General features: G+C 41.8%; 1 protein-coding gene across 1 annotated transcript in view; it reads left to right on the top strand.

Annotated features, from left to right (window-relative positions):
- col4a1 (collagen, type IV, alpha 1) overlaps positions 1–10,414 on the top strand; it is a 34,740-nt gene extending 24,326 nt beyond the window's left edge. Inside the window, exons 28-54 of the mRNA XM_070915003.1 lie at positions 356–524; positions 718–810; positions 986–1,090; positions 1,271–1,368; positions 1,736–1,886; positions 2,003–2,116; positions 2,469–2,636; positions 3,078–3,167; positions 3,351–3,503; positions 3,645–3,743; positions 3,909–3,998; positions 4,270–4,409; positions 5,027–5,153; positions 5,267–5,347; positions 5,886–5,984; positions 6,426–6,476; positions 6,567–6,752; positions 6,911–7,044; positions 7,261–7,333; positions 7,455–7,526; positions 7,722–7,850; positions 7,962–8,060; positions 8,144–8,356; positions 8,494–8,671; positions 8,785–8,899; positions 9,364–9,536; positions 9,781–10,414. Of these exons, the coding sequence (XP_070771104.1) occupies positions 356–524; positions 718–810; positions 986–1,090; positions 1,271–1,368; positions 1,736–1,886; positions 2,003–2,116; positions 2,469–2,636; positions 3,078–3,167; positions 3,351–3,503; positions 3,645–3,743; positions 3,909–3,998; positions 4,270–4,409; positions 5,027–5,153; positions 5,267–5,347; positions 5,886–5,984; positions 6,426–6,476; positions 6,567–6,752; positions 6,911–7,044; positions 7,261–7,333; positions 7,455–7,526; positions 7,722–7,850; positions 7,962–8,060; positions 8,144–8,356; positions 8,494–8,671; positions 8,785–8,899; positions 9,364–9,536; positions 9,781–9,862 (3,282 nt within the window). The 3' untranslated portion in view covers positions 9,863–10,414. The remainder of the gene's footprint in view (positions 1–355; positions 525–717; positions 811–985; positions 1,091–1,270; positions 1,369–1,735; positions 1,887–2,002; positions 2,117–2,468; positions 2,637–3,077; positions 3,168–3,350; positions 3,504–3,644; positions 3,744–3,908; positions 3,999–4,269; positions 4,410–5,026; positions 5,154–5,266; positions 5,348–5,885; positions 5,985–6,425; positions 6,477–6,566; positions 6,753–6,910; positions 7,045–7,260; positions 7,334–7,454; positions 7,527–7,721; positions 7,851–7,961; positions 8,061–8,143; positions 8,357–8,493; positions 8,672–8,784; positions 8,900–9,363; positions 9,537–9,780) is intronic.
- Positions 10,415–15,858: the final 5,444 nt, after the last annotated feature.

A 15,858-nucleotide genomic window follows, 5' to 3' on the forward strand; every position in this document is an offset into this window, starting at 1 on the left:
AGCGAAAGAGCCAAATGTTTCCCTAAGGTGTTGGTGGAGACCAAAAACAGAGCTAAAAGGAGAGTGAATGTTGGACTTACATCCATCAGGTGGCCCAAAACATGGCTCCAAATGAATGCTAATGTTGCTCCATGTCTGCTCGATATGTAAACAAGTAACTTTATAAGGGGATGATGATGCTGATGTTTACAGCTTGCTGCGCTGTCCCAGAGTAATCAAAAAATCAATAATTGCAGGTTTAAGTAAAACATTAGATATTAGATATTTAGATACTTAGATATTTAGTGTCTTTAATTTATTGTCAACTTAAAAACAAAGTAGATTGGACATCCTGTTTCTCTAATCTTTCTTTCAGGCCAAAGAGGGCATCAAGGGTGAGCGTGGACCAGATGGGGACCCTGGTCTTATTGGGACTCCGGGAGAGAGGGGTCCACCTGGCCTGCCAGGCTTTGGTCGACCAGGAGAGTCTGGGGAGAAGGGCGGTCAGGGGAGACCAGGAGCTCCTGGATCTCCTGGATTACCTGGTAAGCATGAGATCTACACAGAGAGACTCACAGACATTTTTAAAAGATGCACTCGTGTAGTCAAAGAGAAGTCAAATCAAACTTTATCTAAACGGCACATCTGAAACTCAGCAAATACACACTGATACTGCACACACACACACACACCTACTGTACATTAATTAATTGATAACTTATAACTTGTGTCCAACAGGTGCAAAGGGTGAACCAGGTACAGGTTTGAGCACTCCTGGACCTCAGGGAGTGCCTGGATTACAAGGAGAACCTGGCAGACCTGGAGTTCAAGGTGAGCAACACCATAGTCAGCATGTTTTCATTTATACTTATTGAAATTTGTCTCTTGAGGATTAATCTGTGAACTTAATCTTGTCTTTGATCAATGAAATAACATTAAAGTGGGGGTGGGAGATCAGAGTATTATCATGTAATAATTGGTGATTGGAACATGTTGTTGGCTGCAGGTGACAGAGGCCTGCTGGGAGACCCAGGCTTGCCAGGTTTCCCTGGACAGAAGGGTGAATATGGACCCCCTGGGATTGGATTTCCAGGCCCAACTGGTCCTAAAGGTAAGTTTCTCCATGTTGACCCCATTACTCCTCTTTGTGGATGCCCCGGGGACATTAAATGGATACTTACAGATTCCTAAAAAAAAACATGTAAACAAATAATAATAACACATAATGCAGTGCATGTACATGAACAGAACAAAACAGAACTCAGTGGAAATATTTTGTCCATGTTTCAAGGAATCAGTGGAATTCCAGGAGCTCAAGGATTCCCAGGAGAGCCAGGAAGACCAGGAAAGGATGGCTTGACTGGACAACCGGGTTCACCTGGACAAAAAGTGTGTATTTTTCTGGATATATATTAAACTTAATAATTCAATTACATATAGATAGATATGGTATCTACATACTGTATGCTGCAACACACTGGGGTAGTGACTCAATAAGGGACCTGAAGCATCCTGGTTTTGACGATGGGACATAAGTGTTCTTTGCAACTTCCTAATGCTTTGGTGTGGATGATGCCTGTCTCTTTGGATGTTGTATTCAAATATGTATTTTAGAGGACTTGATTTAGGAACATTAGAGTGCATCATTCAACGACCAGAGCAATACTATCATCTGTTTTAATGACATGATAAACTGGGAGATTTGAATGTGATGTAAAATGAGATGCAAATCAGTGCTTATTGCTATACTTTGTAGGGTGAACCAGGACGGGGTCTTCCAGGCCCAAAAGGTTTGCAAGGCCTCCCAGGAATTACTGGCTTCCACGGAGAGAAGGGTAACATGGGACCACCTGGTGTTCCTGGACAAGGAGGCCAGACAGGACCACCAGGGTATCAGGGAGTCAAAGGTATTGCAAGACACTCTGGTGTGAAGCTTGGTTCGAGTTAATCCATGCCACAGAATTAAAAGGCCCATCTTCTGTACTAAAAACATCCTTGTTCTTTGTTTGGTCTTTAAAATTAGGTGAAGTGGGACCCCCAGGACCTCCTGGACTGGTTGGCTTACCAGGTTCTCCAGGAAAAGGCTCGCCTGGATCCCCCGGACCACAAGGACCACCTGGAGAGCCTGGACCATTTGGTGAGCACAAACTCCACTTCCCAACATAGACAAGTCCCAACAAGACATTTTGACATAGAAGGAAGGAGCACAGAAGGAAAAGCACAGGTGTAAATAAGATTAATGATAGCTGAAATATATTTACCTGCTTCAGTTTCAGGGTCCTGGTATTATGCATGCATGGACACTTGAAAAGACAATTAAATAGAACGCAGCCATTTTAATGTTATCAGGAACACCTGTGATTTTCCTACTCTGGCAGGTCAAAATGTCTGCTGTCAGATTGTGATGCGTTTTCTTGAATTCCCTCACGCGATTGTCAATTGTTGTGGAAATAACTGCAAATATATTTGTATGTGTGCATGTTGAACAGGTAGGGAAGGTACAAAAGGAGCAAAGGGTTACCCAGGCCCTCCTGGTCTGGACATGCCTGGGCCTCAGGGAGAGAGGGGGACCCCTGGATTTCCAGGATCCCCAGGTTCTAAAGGACTGCCAGGGCCATCAGGCTTACCAGGCAGGGACGGACTGATTGGAAACCAAGGTGAGACTGACAAACAGCAAACACATTCACAAGAAAAAACCCACACCGAACACTTTTTCAGAAATGTGGCGCTTCACTGTGAGTGTGTGGGTGTTTTTTGTATTTCTTTCTTGTTTCGTTATTGTTGCACTTGCACAAATAAAGGCACCGCCCTAATAAAATCAACATTATGTACATTTCCACAGCATTAATTTATTCAGTATAACAATCCAGTCATGTCATCTTCACCGTTTTGCTGCTCTGGGTTTCTATTTTTATCACAAATACCTGTGTCGCCTGAAGTAATTTCAATGCATCTTGTCAAAGATCTTGTCAAGGAAACTCAACACTTCCTGTACATGTTTCACATTAAAAGCTTTCCAGGTAAAGAAGGGATTATGCCCTTTCTTTCACCTCTTTTTCATTTACAGTAATCTTACTGTGTGTGTGTTTGTTTGCCAGGTCCTAAAGGTGAAATGGGGGTCATAGGGACACCGGGAGTACCAGGATTTCCTGGACCACCTGGTACACCTGGATCTCCTGGTGTGAGAGGTAAGGAAGACCAAATTGGGAAAATAAAATTATTTATGGAGTTTTAGCTTTCTTGAGAAAGCTTCAACTCTATAAATAATTTTCACAATACCGGTCATACTGGTCATGCAGTGTACACTTTTCTTTTCTTTTTTTAGATTTGTCAGCAGCATAATAATTTCTCTTTCCCACCAACTCTCTCAGGTGATCCTGGTATTACTGGACCAAGAGGTAATATTGGAGAGCCTGGATTTAAAGGAGAAAGGGGAGAGCCAGGTCTTAAGGGACCTCCTGGGAACATGAGCAAAGTTGACATGGAGCATATGAAGGGAGAGAAGGGAGACCTCGGAGATATCGGTATAAAACAACACTTGGCTCAATAAGAGTATATGTGTCACATAAAGATTTGCTATAAAACTGATCCATTGGTGATTTTATATATTGACCCATAGTTTAAGAAATATCTCAATGTGGTTTTTAATTAAATTTTTCTATCAGGTCGACCTGGGATCGCTGGAGAGAAGGGCTACCGTGGAGTTACTGGAGACCGTGGAGTATCTGGCAAAGATGGAGAGCCTGGATCACCCGGACAACCAGGTGACCACCTGAACAGCATTCTAAAATATGTTACATTTCTTATAGGATATTTAAACCATGTCGACTACATGTGGTAATCATGTTTGTATGTCCATTCCTTTAAAAGAATCATCATCTGATGAAAATGGAGGGAAAATAAAATAGATCTTAATTTTTCAATCTCAGGTGTGAAAGGAGACCCTGGTTTTCCTGGAGAGCCTGGCAGTATGGGACCACCTGGACAGAAAGGCAGTGTAGGAGAGATGGGAATACCAGGTAAGAAGGCGCAAATAAAACACACAAAATGTGTGTCATGGAAATGCCAACCAGCGTGAGTGTGTGTGTGTGTGTGTGTAAAAACATGAATTATGTGTATTACAAACATGACATTTAGTCATCTAAAGACAGAAGTGTAAACAGCTGTATTGAGAATATTTCAAGCAAACATCAAATTGTGATAAACACTCTGTTTAATGCGTTATGCAAGTTAAATGCAACTCTTACAAATATCTACATTGTCTATGTGTGTGTTTGTGTGTTTGTGCAGGTGTGGTTGGTCCAAAGGGTACTAAGGGAGATATTGGTACACCGGGACATCCTGGATTCAGAGGCACAGATGGAGAGAAAGGGGACACGGGAGCAGCTGGTGAGGCAGGTATCGGGTTCCCAGGACTTCCAGGAGAAAAGGTAATCCACTAGCTATAACAATAGTTATTCTAATAATTCTATGAACATAAGCAGAGACTACTACTGTGGCTTCATAAGTTTGACTGCACATCTTGTGTGCACTGAAAATTGGCAGGTTGAGCACTGGCAAGGCTTGGATGGCCATGAAACGTGATTTCAGAGGAACTTGCAAGGAGAAACATATAATCACCAACATTTAAATTCTGTCGTAGGACTGTATGTTTAGTAATGTGCATTATTACAAATGTCAATGGTTTTGAAATAGGGTTTTGTATTTCTGGACCAGAAAGTTCTCATCTCATCTTCTCTAAGTGTGAATGTGATGTGATCCACAGACTCTCTCTCTGTCTGTCCTGGTAGACTCTTTACCCAGAAATAACTCCACGGCAACCACAAATAGCCTCTTTAAGTTTCTAATGTAACAAAACTTATGAATAAACTTAAAATGTCAAGATTAAATAATGTAAACTGGTGCCCAACAGAGATGGAAATGGACATGTTTTTGTCAGTTTCACTTTGCACTTTCAACATCTTCTTTTCTGGCTTGTTCCTCTCAATAATCATCAGTACCTACTTGTCTTTACTTGGCATCCCTCTCCATTCCTCTACTCTCACAGGGTCAGACAGGCCAGTCAGGATCCCCAGGAACACCAGGGGAGAAGGGTCAGAGGGGTCATGAAGGGATGCCTGGCAAGCCAGGACTGCAAGGAACCAAGGGAGAAAAGGGAGGCCAGGGGTATCCAGGTCAGATTTCAGTCTGTGTTGTCACATTCATCCCATTTGTCTACAACACTAGGTATAATAATCTTGCAAGTTGGTATATCATGTGAGTTCTTATTGTGGTGTGTGTTGTACAGGTCAGTCAGGTAGACCAGGGGAGAAGGGTACCCTTGGGCTATCAGGGTCTGTAGGAGAACCTGGTAGTGACGGTCGGCCTGGTAAGTAACAGTAACATTATTTTATCAGGTATTCAGACAAATGCGAACATATTAATCAGAAATGATTTAATTTGTTCAAGTTGTGATACACCATTAACTACACAAAGACAGCCTTAATCTTGTGAGATGTGTTTTGTCATGTAAAAATGCCACTGAGAATTGAATGAGCCAGGCAGCTGGAAACCAAACTAATCAGAGAGCTATGAAGGTTTAGCCAATTATGCAACTTGCCACTTATTGAAACTCCCAAACGTTCATAACTCTTTAAACTAGACCCTGTAAGTATTAAATAAAGCAGCCTTCTGCAGCTGTTTGGCCTTTTTCTCACATGAAATATAATCAGAAACTAATTTCTAAATAAATTCGGAGAAACCTTCAAGATCAGCTGCCATGTTTTTCCTCAAAGAGGCAGCTCAGGGAACGGTGCGCTTATTAAATCAGATACAGAAAGGATTCATACACCTGTCCCCAGCAACTGCCTATTTAGTCTTGCTAGAAAATAAACACTAACAAGGTGTGTACACTTGTTGTCTTCCAGGTGAAGGCGGCTTGCAGGGACCTCCCGGTGTTCCTGGAGAGAAGGGAGAGCCTGGAGTGGACGGCATCCCTGGAACATCAGGGGAGAGAGGAGAGCCAGGTTAGTGTTGGAGGAGTTAGGAGGAGACTACACTGCAATAATTTACTTGTTCGTTGATAAGCTGTTACAGTAAAGTGAGCCCCTCAGCCTGATATATCCTACAGGGTCACTCTGGCTTGGAACCCTTAAATTAACCTTCACTCAAACCCTCTCAACCACAATACTTTTAGCATGTTCTGATGTTTTTTTTTGGAACAAATACTGGAAGGCACAAACTCTTCCTTGAGTAGTCAAACATCACAATCACAATCAGGGGTTCAGGTATCAATGCCTTTTCCAAATATAGTGCCAACTAATAACAGCACACACAGGGCAGTGTCTACTTTAGGTTTTTAGATTTGGATTTTTTCAGGCATCCCTGACATCTGCTGGCCCCTCACTATCAATCCAAACATTACAGAAACTGCCTGTAATGTGCTTTTTATCTGTCATTCTCTGCAGGTTTGCCTGGCCGAGGTTTCCCTGGGCAACCTGGATTGCTTGGTAGCAAAGGTTAGAGCCCTTCCATTGTTGATTAATTTAATCCCTCAGTCACTGGAGCCACTGGAGTTTCATCATGTGGCCTTCTCTTTCCCTCTCCAGGTGACAAAGGTGGTCCTGGCTTCCCTGGCACTCCAGGTCATCCAGGTGTCCCTGGTATCAAAGGCGACAAGGGACTTCCAGGCCCACAGGGAGCCCAGGGTGAGCCAGGAGAGAGAGGGTTCTCAGGTGCCTCTCTAGATGGCCCTAAGGGAGAAAGGGGAGAAACAGGACGACCAGGAGAAGGAGGTATTCCACATACATGACATGACATTATTATGAGAATAAGGACCTGTCGCCAAAATGTAATACAGTATAGAGCCACTGTTGCAAGTGAAGAGTGTTTCGAGTAGAAATACATGATGTGTTGTTATGTGTTATGTGTTCGTCTTGTCTTTATCAAACAGGAGTACCAGGAGCACCAGGACCTGGTGGTTTGCCAGGCAGAGACGGCCTACAGGGAGAGAAAGGAGACCAGGGTAACCCCGGTTTCCAGGGGGAGACGGGACATAAGGGTGACCCTGGAGTTCCCGGACTTCCTGTATGTCATGAGGCTATGTTCTATGACTTAAGCTTTTTTACTGTACATGTTGTACACTAGTTAACAATAATCTGATGCTATTTTTGTCAGATTGTAAATTGTAAATTGATGAATGTGTAATGAATGTGCCTCTTGTTCAATCTTGTCTTCTTCAGCCTCTCATGTAGCTGTGTGTATTTGTGTGTGTGTGTGTGTGTGTGTGTGTGTGTGTTACAGGGACAATCTGGCCTTCCAGGTATTGATGGACAGAAGGGAGAGAGGGGATTGCAGGGTGTCCCTGGCTTCCCAGGTGAGTAACAGTCTATGACTGTGTATGTGTACATTCATGTGTGAAAGACGTGTGATTTTACGCAAATATGAGAGGAAATAATTGACAATTAAAATATACTATTTTTGAATACGTACTCCAGGTACGAAGGGAAATGTCGGGGACTTTGGATTCAAAGGAGAATTTGGAGACAGAGGATTCCCAGGAGAAAAGGGTAAAAAGGAGGGGAAACCCTTCAATGTGTTCATATTCAAAACTATCTCTATGTACCTTACTGGAATCATTACAGTACATAATTCAGTCAGTGCTTACTTGTGTCTCTGGTAATCTTATAATTTAACGTCCATAAACTGCTAAAAATAAAAATGAGCAACTGGAAAATGTCCTCTAAAGATACTGTGTATTTCAGGCACTGAAGGCTCCCCTGGACCCCCTGGCCCCAACACCTTTGTCAAAGGAGACATCGGGTTCCCAGGAATTCAAGGCTTACCGGGACCCCAGGGGCCATCTGGGTTCATTGGACTGAAAGGACAGCAAGGTGATGTTTGCCCCATCGTGTAATCCCCTGTGATCCAACAGTTTTCTCCTGCTCACCTATCCTCCGCATCCATTTTCTCATTGCTTCATTTCTTTTGTGATTTCCTCTCAGGTGTGACGGGTATTCCAGGGCCAAAAGGTGAAGATGGCCTTCCTGGATATAATGGTCAGTCTGGAGCCAAAGGAGAGCCTGGACTGCCGGGGCCACAGGGTGAGAGACTCACACGGATGAAAGGTGTGGGTAGGGTTTGTTGTGTTGTCACTGTCATTAATAATTTAATAACACGTCTGTAGGACCCAGAGGATACTCTGGCCCCCCAGGACCTGATGGTGTTCCAGGTCAAGTGGGTCAACCTGGCCCCTCCTCCATGGATCACGGCTTCCTGGTAACCCGTCACAGCCAAATGACAGAGATTCCACAATGTCCTGAGGGAACCTCGCTCATATATGATGGCTACTCCTTGCTTTACGTACAAGGCAACGAACGCTCTCACGGACAGGACTTAGGTGAGAAACACAATATGAGAAAGACATAAAAAAAAGAAAGAATAAACGAAAGAAGTGAGATAGAGAAAAAGAGGAGGGGAAGCACAAACGGGAAGATTTGTGGGATGAATTACATGTCTCCTCGATCTGTGTTTTAGGTACGGCCGGCAGCTGTCTGAGGAAGTTCAGCCCCATGCCCTTCCTGTTCTGTAACATCAACAACGTCTGCAACTTTGCCTCCCGTAATGACTACTCCTACTGGCTCACCTCCCCTGAGCCCATGCCCATGAACATGGCACCTATTACTGGTGAAAGCATCAAACCCTTCATCAGCCGGTATGTCAGCAGTTCTATCCAAACTATTTCAGGTATATATGATACTTTGACACTCACACACTGTTCTCCTCTCATATATGTGTGTGTGTGTGTGTGTGTGTGGGTGTGTACAGATGTGCTGTGTGTGAAGCCCCAGCCATGGTAATAGCAATTCACAGTCAGACCATCATGATCCCGCCATGCCCTCGTGGCTGGGACTCTCTATGGATTGGCTACTCCTTTGTTATGGTAAGACGAAACAGGATCAGGTCTCAGTGCAAATACACAGTCTGCCCTCTCAAGAATACATTCAGTTCTTCCTTACACCACAGACATGTCACCCAAGCCCAAGTTGTGATGATTCAGTAAAATCTAGGAGGCTTTTCCAGCTTTTTTGTGCAGACTAGGTTTTGTTGTGTTTTGATAATTATTATACCCAATGATGATAAATTTTTGTTCATTTGTTTTGAGATGTTTTCTTTATCAATGTTTAGCTTGAGTATAACATACCCAAAGTCCCGCACTTACCTCATCATCCCTACCAGTGGGCAAGAAAAAATAAACATAAAATATATACATATACATACAGTGTCTGTGGAGGAAAACCCCCCAAAGTATGTTTAATTTGTTCATTTCAGATATCAAACAATAGTTCTCTTCAAAATGGGCTTCATTTGGTTGATGAGCTGTTTTCATTGTGCGTGTCTGTGTAGCACACCAGTGCTGGTGCTGAGGGTTCAGGTCAGGCTCTGGCCTCTCCTGGTTCCTGCCTGGAGGAATTCCGCAGTGCTCCATTCATCGAGTGTCACGGCCGTGGAACCTGCAACTACTACGCCAACTCCTACAGCTTTTGGCTTGCCACCATTGAAGACAATGAGATGTTTACGTAAGACAGAAACACACATTGTATTTTGTGTTTTGCAGTAAAGAGTAACTTAACACCCCTAGAAAATCTTGCTGTTGCTGACCTCTAGTGATTTAACCTTTCACCTTGCTGCAGTGATGTACAGGTGTACTTCAGGACACTGTGACATCACTGTTGGGTGTGGTTGCAAGTGCATTATGAGCAAACATTATGAGCTTGGTAATATAGGTGGACGTCTGATGTTTTTCCCTCCACCTCTTTCCAGGAAACCTGTCCCGACAACGCTAAAAGCAGGCAGTCTCCGAACACACATAAGCCGCTGTCAGGTGTGCATGAAGAGGACATAAACCCCGACACCACAGTCCTCCTTCCTGACCTACGAGCAATACCGCATCCGCTGTCGTCCTCGACTTGGCTTTACTTCCTGTTTTCAAAGGATGGTGCTATTTCCCTGCATGTGTGAGAGGAGAGGGACAGAGATGTGGTTTGCAGAACAACCGGAGATTGAACATTACAAACCAGAACCCAGAGACCTAGTGGCCTTTTGCTCCATGCAGAACACTTAACTAACGTGATCACAACATGGCTCTAAAGAATTGCACCCAGTTTACCACTGCACTGAGTACATGCCCCCCAAACTGGTAAACTGGTGTTCTTTTTGAAAGGGTTGTTTGTGTCAGGTGCTATTCAATCTTACTTATCCACCTTATTCCATTTTGTTTTTCTTTTTATTTCCCTTCCGTACCAGTGCCACAGCCTTCAAAGATATAGCCACATATTATTATAGATTTCACACCTTTTAACTTGTTTAAACATACTAATGTAAAGGATGGGACTTACCACTGGTTACAGACGCTTGTCATTTGCTAAATCACCATGATGTTGCCGACACAGATATATCACAATCACTCTGTTGTAAATATAATGCATTCCTCACTAACATAGTTCAACATACTCTCCTCAGGTTATTATTGAATTACTTTGTGTGTTATTAAGTCCATTATTATTTATAAGATTTATGAGAATATGTTGGACTTGAGTGTATCTGAGATTCCATAGATCCAAAAGCAGTGTTTCAACGTCTGACTATCAGCGCCCGCCGCCTTAGTAACATATAAAACAGCACTGAAATAGCATTGGCAGGTGTGTGTATGTGTGCGTGTGTATGTATGTGTGTGAGTGTACATATATGAATGGATTTGAGCTGCTTGGAGGTGCTGTGTGTTTTGTGATGTCTGCATATATATTGTTGCACAACCACAAAAACAAATAGACAAACACATCACCTTTCCTATACCTTTACTCTGTCGGAGCATTGTGTATTACAGCTGTGTGTTAAAGGATTTACTCTTCTCACATTATGTGAACCAAATGTTTCTGATCCCAAAGAAATGCACATGTATATATACTTACACACAACACGTACTTGACTGATCCCGGGAATTACTGTTATTATCCTTGTTGATTTAATGCGAAAGTATTTTTCATCAAGACTGAAGGGTAATCACGTCATTGTTGTCTACCACAGACAGATGAGGAGGACTGTACTTACAAGTGTCTATGCAAGTTGAGATGCTTTAAAAAGGTCTCAACAAAAGTTTGTCTTTTGTTTATCCCTTTATATACAGTATTTGGAGATAATGTCAGTCTTGCTCAGTAGGAGGAAGGCTTCTTGGACCCCAAACATATAGCTCCTGTGTCTCTTTCAGAGCTATTGTAAGATACAAAGTTTTCTACTGTTAAAGGTGCAGCAGTTACTCTACACTTACCGTAACCTGTTTGTGTGTTGTGCTTGGCTGTGATGCTCCATGAAGTATATACAGTATTAGCAGTGTATGCTATCATAAAACAAACTTGATTACAGTGGGAAAAATCTTAACTAATTAACAAACAGGAAAAACTTCATTGTATATTTTCCAGCTCCCATACTGTGTAATTCCTGCAATAAAGTGATTTGTAGAATATTCTTATTAATTTATGATAGGTGTTTTTTTTTAACTTTTGGTTTGTATGTTTCAAATGTGATGTTAAGATCTCTAGTACAGTACTTCAAAAGGCCACAAGAGAGCAGCACCAGCACACTTTGTAGGTAAGTTGCTGATTCATGATGTCAAAGCTATCCATTGGGATGATTCACAAGCTCTCAGTGTTTTTTGTTTTTACTGCCACTGGCTATTATCCCAACAAGAGGCAGCAAAAGCTGACCTCAAATCTATCTTGAACCCTAATTTAAGTGCAGCCTCTGCACCAACACCACAGTGCGATGCAGCCAACACCTCAGCACTTCTGCCGGGACTGTGGCCAACAAACCCGTTCACCCCATGAAAACACAAACAGATCGATACGCTCCGCGGAGAACCAGATAACCCTTCCTTTCCTCTCCGCTCTCGTCTTTCATCTGTTACCGGAATCCTATCCCTTGTTTCCTCTCTCGTCACCAGACGGACAAACAGAGGCCTCGACCCCGGCTATCTTCATAAACATCTCTAACAAGGCCTTGACCTCTGACCAGCGAGTGCAAGGTCACTCAGGTGGTACTCACACTGGATGGCCAAATGACAGGTAAAACTGAGAGCAATGGCCTAATGACCACGATCAAGATCATTTGCTGCAAGGCTGAGATGTCTGCAGTTAGGGCAAAGGCTACAAGACAAGTGGCTTCTGCTTACAGAATAACCTGTAACACAAGAGGCAGTTGACACATTTACTTAAAAAGCCAAAACTTGGATTTAGTTGTTGTCTGGTGTTAGTGCTTACTAATGCATAGGTCAGTCACTTTGATAGCAGGTTATGTCTTATAACAAATTATTTTCATTTGAGTTTTGGAGACATTCACTTTATTACGCATTATAGAGCTCTATCACTTTGGAGTGAAATGCTTCAAATAAACAGAACAGATGAGGTAATAAGTTTCAACAAAACTAATATAAAGGTTATGGCAAGGACTGTATTCAGCTGGACATACATATTTATTGGAAAAGTAGCAGACAGCTGGTTCATACCCTGACAATGAAGAGAAGTCCCATTCAAACTGTAGTACATAACATGATAAATATAACATATAATACAACATAAAATCAGCGACGCTATTCCTCTTCATATCATGGTGATTATTGCTGTGAAGACTGTAGTATCTTTAGAAAAACAGTAAAGTAAAAAGCACACACATATATAACCCATATATCAACACCACATTAATTGTTATCAACAGCCTCAACAAGCCTCAAACCAGATTAGAGACATGCATGAGCATGTGGTTTTCACTTTAAGAAGCACATAAATCACATATGTCACTGTAATTCACATGCCAATACAAACGTTAATGCCATGTGTCTAGGGTCAACGCTCAGCTTTGCTCAGGGGCTTTGGAGTTCAAAAGTTTAGCCTCTTTAAATGTTTTAATCCTATTGGTTGTTTGCTAACACTGCCAATTGAGACCCGACTTAAGAGTCACAATCACCTTCAGAGAATTGAGGATTATGCTGGTAAAATTTTAGTGCAATAATCTGTCCATAATGTGGTTTATGGAAAGAGCACACTGACTGACTGACTGACTGACAGCTAAATGATCATATAATAATATATAGAATAACAATTTGTGGTAACAGTTTTTTGCTCACACGAGGTTGCGAATGAACAAACTGGCCTTTGAAATTTGAAAAAAGATCTTTAATATATGTCAAACTACTAATAAGAACTTAACTAAGTTCCTGTAACTTAATATGTCATGCTTTCCAGAATGTGTTTACCATACAGTGCGGGAATACGTCAGGAGGTTAGTACGACCCTGACCTTTCTCCTGAGTGGATCAAGCACAGAGGCCACAACCTCTGCCACTCTGCCTTGACCTCAGCCAGGCCAAATACAGATTAGCTTGCAACACAGCACGCAACACAAACGTAATAGAAGCCATACAGGGCAAACACCCACAAACATACTCACACACACACAACTGTAGGAGAGGGACTTTGCATACCAGTGCTTTTTGCATGAGTCTGGGATTACACAAACAGCTACAATCAGAGTAAATACAGTGAGAGAGCTACTGAAAAAGCTTTCTTACACTCAGGAAGAGAAGTACTCAGTTTAAACATTTCGTTACCACTGTCTGTCTATTTCATATAAGGCAGTACTGCTGCTGTAGTTGGAGAGAAACTGATTGGACTGAAGTGCCATCAGGCAGCAGTTCGCCAGGTGAAATTTACTTGCATGGTGTGGTGAAAAGCAGACGGGATAGGGAACAGCGTGGAGTAGCGTTGTAAACAAACTGCAGGGGCTAGCATGGAGAGTGGACTAACAACAGCACTCCAAGTGGTTACACAGCTTGCACCCTCTATCATTGTCCTCACTCACTGCAGCCGATTATCGTCGTCCCTCTCTGCTGCATGTATTATTTCCTCCTGCTGTTATATAAACAATCAAAATGGTTGATTTTGTGTTTCAAAGTTTCCTTCTTATTGAACGAATTGGGTTCAATTTGTGATCGAAAGCAGAGTTGACCACACCTTAAGAAGAAGTCTCATCAGGCAACTTATGTGAAAACACCTATGTGGTTGGAGCATGGGTGTGTGGGGTCTAGAGTCACGTCTTCTATTTGAGAATTTGACAATCTGAAGCCAGTCCTGTAAATGAAACCACGACACCATACTTGAAAAGTAAGTACTATATCATAATTGTAATAAAAATTTGAACAGATAAGTCAGAATAGGTTATCAAAGACTGTTGCTTCCTGTAGTTTTTATGTACGTTACCCAAAATGTTGTTTACATGTTGTCAGAGGTTTGACTAATAACCCAAGACAAACTGTTTCTCTTTTGATAAAGAATGAAATTAAATTACCAGGCCAATATATATATATATATATATATATATATATATATATATATATATCAGAATCAGAATCAGAATCAGAAATACTTTATTGATCCCCGGGGGGAAATTGTACAGTACCGGTCCTCCCATTCAAGAGTAAAGTAGCATAATTTATATATATATATATATATATATATATATATAAACAACTTTATACTGCTGACCCGTTGAAGGTGTAGACATGCTGCTTTTTTTATTGCTACGGTTTAGATTCCTTTTGACATGACCTTACATCATAGGCTCACAGTTAAGCTGAAAACTGTGACAAATTCAAGGTATTAAGCAAATGCTTATGAAAGATACAGAACATTAATGGGTGCTTTCATAGTTCCTTCACATGCCGGACATACTGAGACTGTGCACACACGCCATGACTTAGAAAAATGAGGACACTACACATCAAGCCAAGCTAGTTATTTTTTTGAAGGCTAATACCAGTGTAATTTGACTTTATTTCCTTTCACCATCCTAAAAACAGCAAAACAGCCTATTGTCCTACTACAGTCTGTTTTGCTGGTTGCAAAAGGCATTCACAGTCTCAGCACGTGGTAACATACTGCTGCTTTTACACTCTGTTAGACAGGATTTAAGCTAATTATACTACTAAGTATATTCTAGCAATAGCAATATCTATCTGTAAACCTTCACTTCACCTCTTCCTTTGCTGATTGATGTTTCCATCCTTCTGCAGCTCCATTATTAGCTCTGACACCAACATTAGCAGCACCTTTGAAATGGGTTCCCACCTGGCTCATACTGGACCCCTTCCATGTCTTCCTCTCTGTGGAATTGAGTTACAGGCATAGGCAGAATTTTATCCACGGCACTAACTAACTCTATCAAGTGTCTTCAACACTTTAACACCCAACCTATAGGGTAATTTTACCCAAGTGAAAGTGGTATCAAGTACAGCGGAGGTGAATGGATACACAGGCGTCATTGTGAGCGGTTATTATTGGAACTTCTTTATACTGAAGAAATAGCCTGTGACGATGTGGCCTTGAATGGCGACTGCAGTGCAGTCTGCTGTTGCACAACTGATTCATTACTCTGCTACTTTGGGGGTAGTAACGAGTTTATCCTGGGGTCAGGGCCTCACACTTTAGCGCAGGAGATTTGGGGTTTAAGGCTCAAGTACTATGGAGATTAATGCTCAGATGCCTGTTAATTAAATATTAATTCCCTTGCATTTAAAATGTTTTACATTTTATTCAGTTTTAGGTGCTTTTTCTATTTTTTCATCATTTCAGCAAAGCCTTAATATTACTTTTGTTTATGTTTTGTTGTACTGTGAACTGATGATCTGAAACAGGAACAGACTGAAGGACAAATCTGCAGATAATTCACCTTGAGAAGAAAAAAATAAACCTTTGATAAAATGTCATAAATTCCTAACCACGTACTATAAAGAAATGTTTTGAGCGTGAAGCACACTCACACATCCAATAAAAAATGAAGCTCATAAAGAATC

Source organism: Enoplosus armatus, chromosome 11 (genome assembly GCF_043641665.1).
Source record: "Enoplosus armatus isolate fEnoArm2 chromosome 11, fEnoArm2.hap1, whole genome shotgun sequence".
NCBI lineage: Eukaryota > Metazoa > Chordata > Actinopteri > Centrarchiformes > Enoplosidae > Enoplosus > Enoplosus armatus.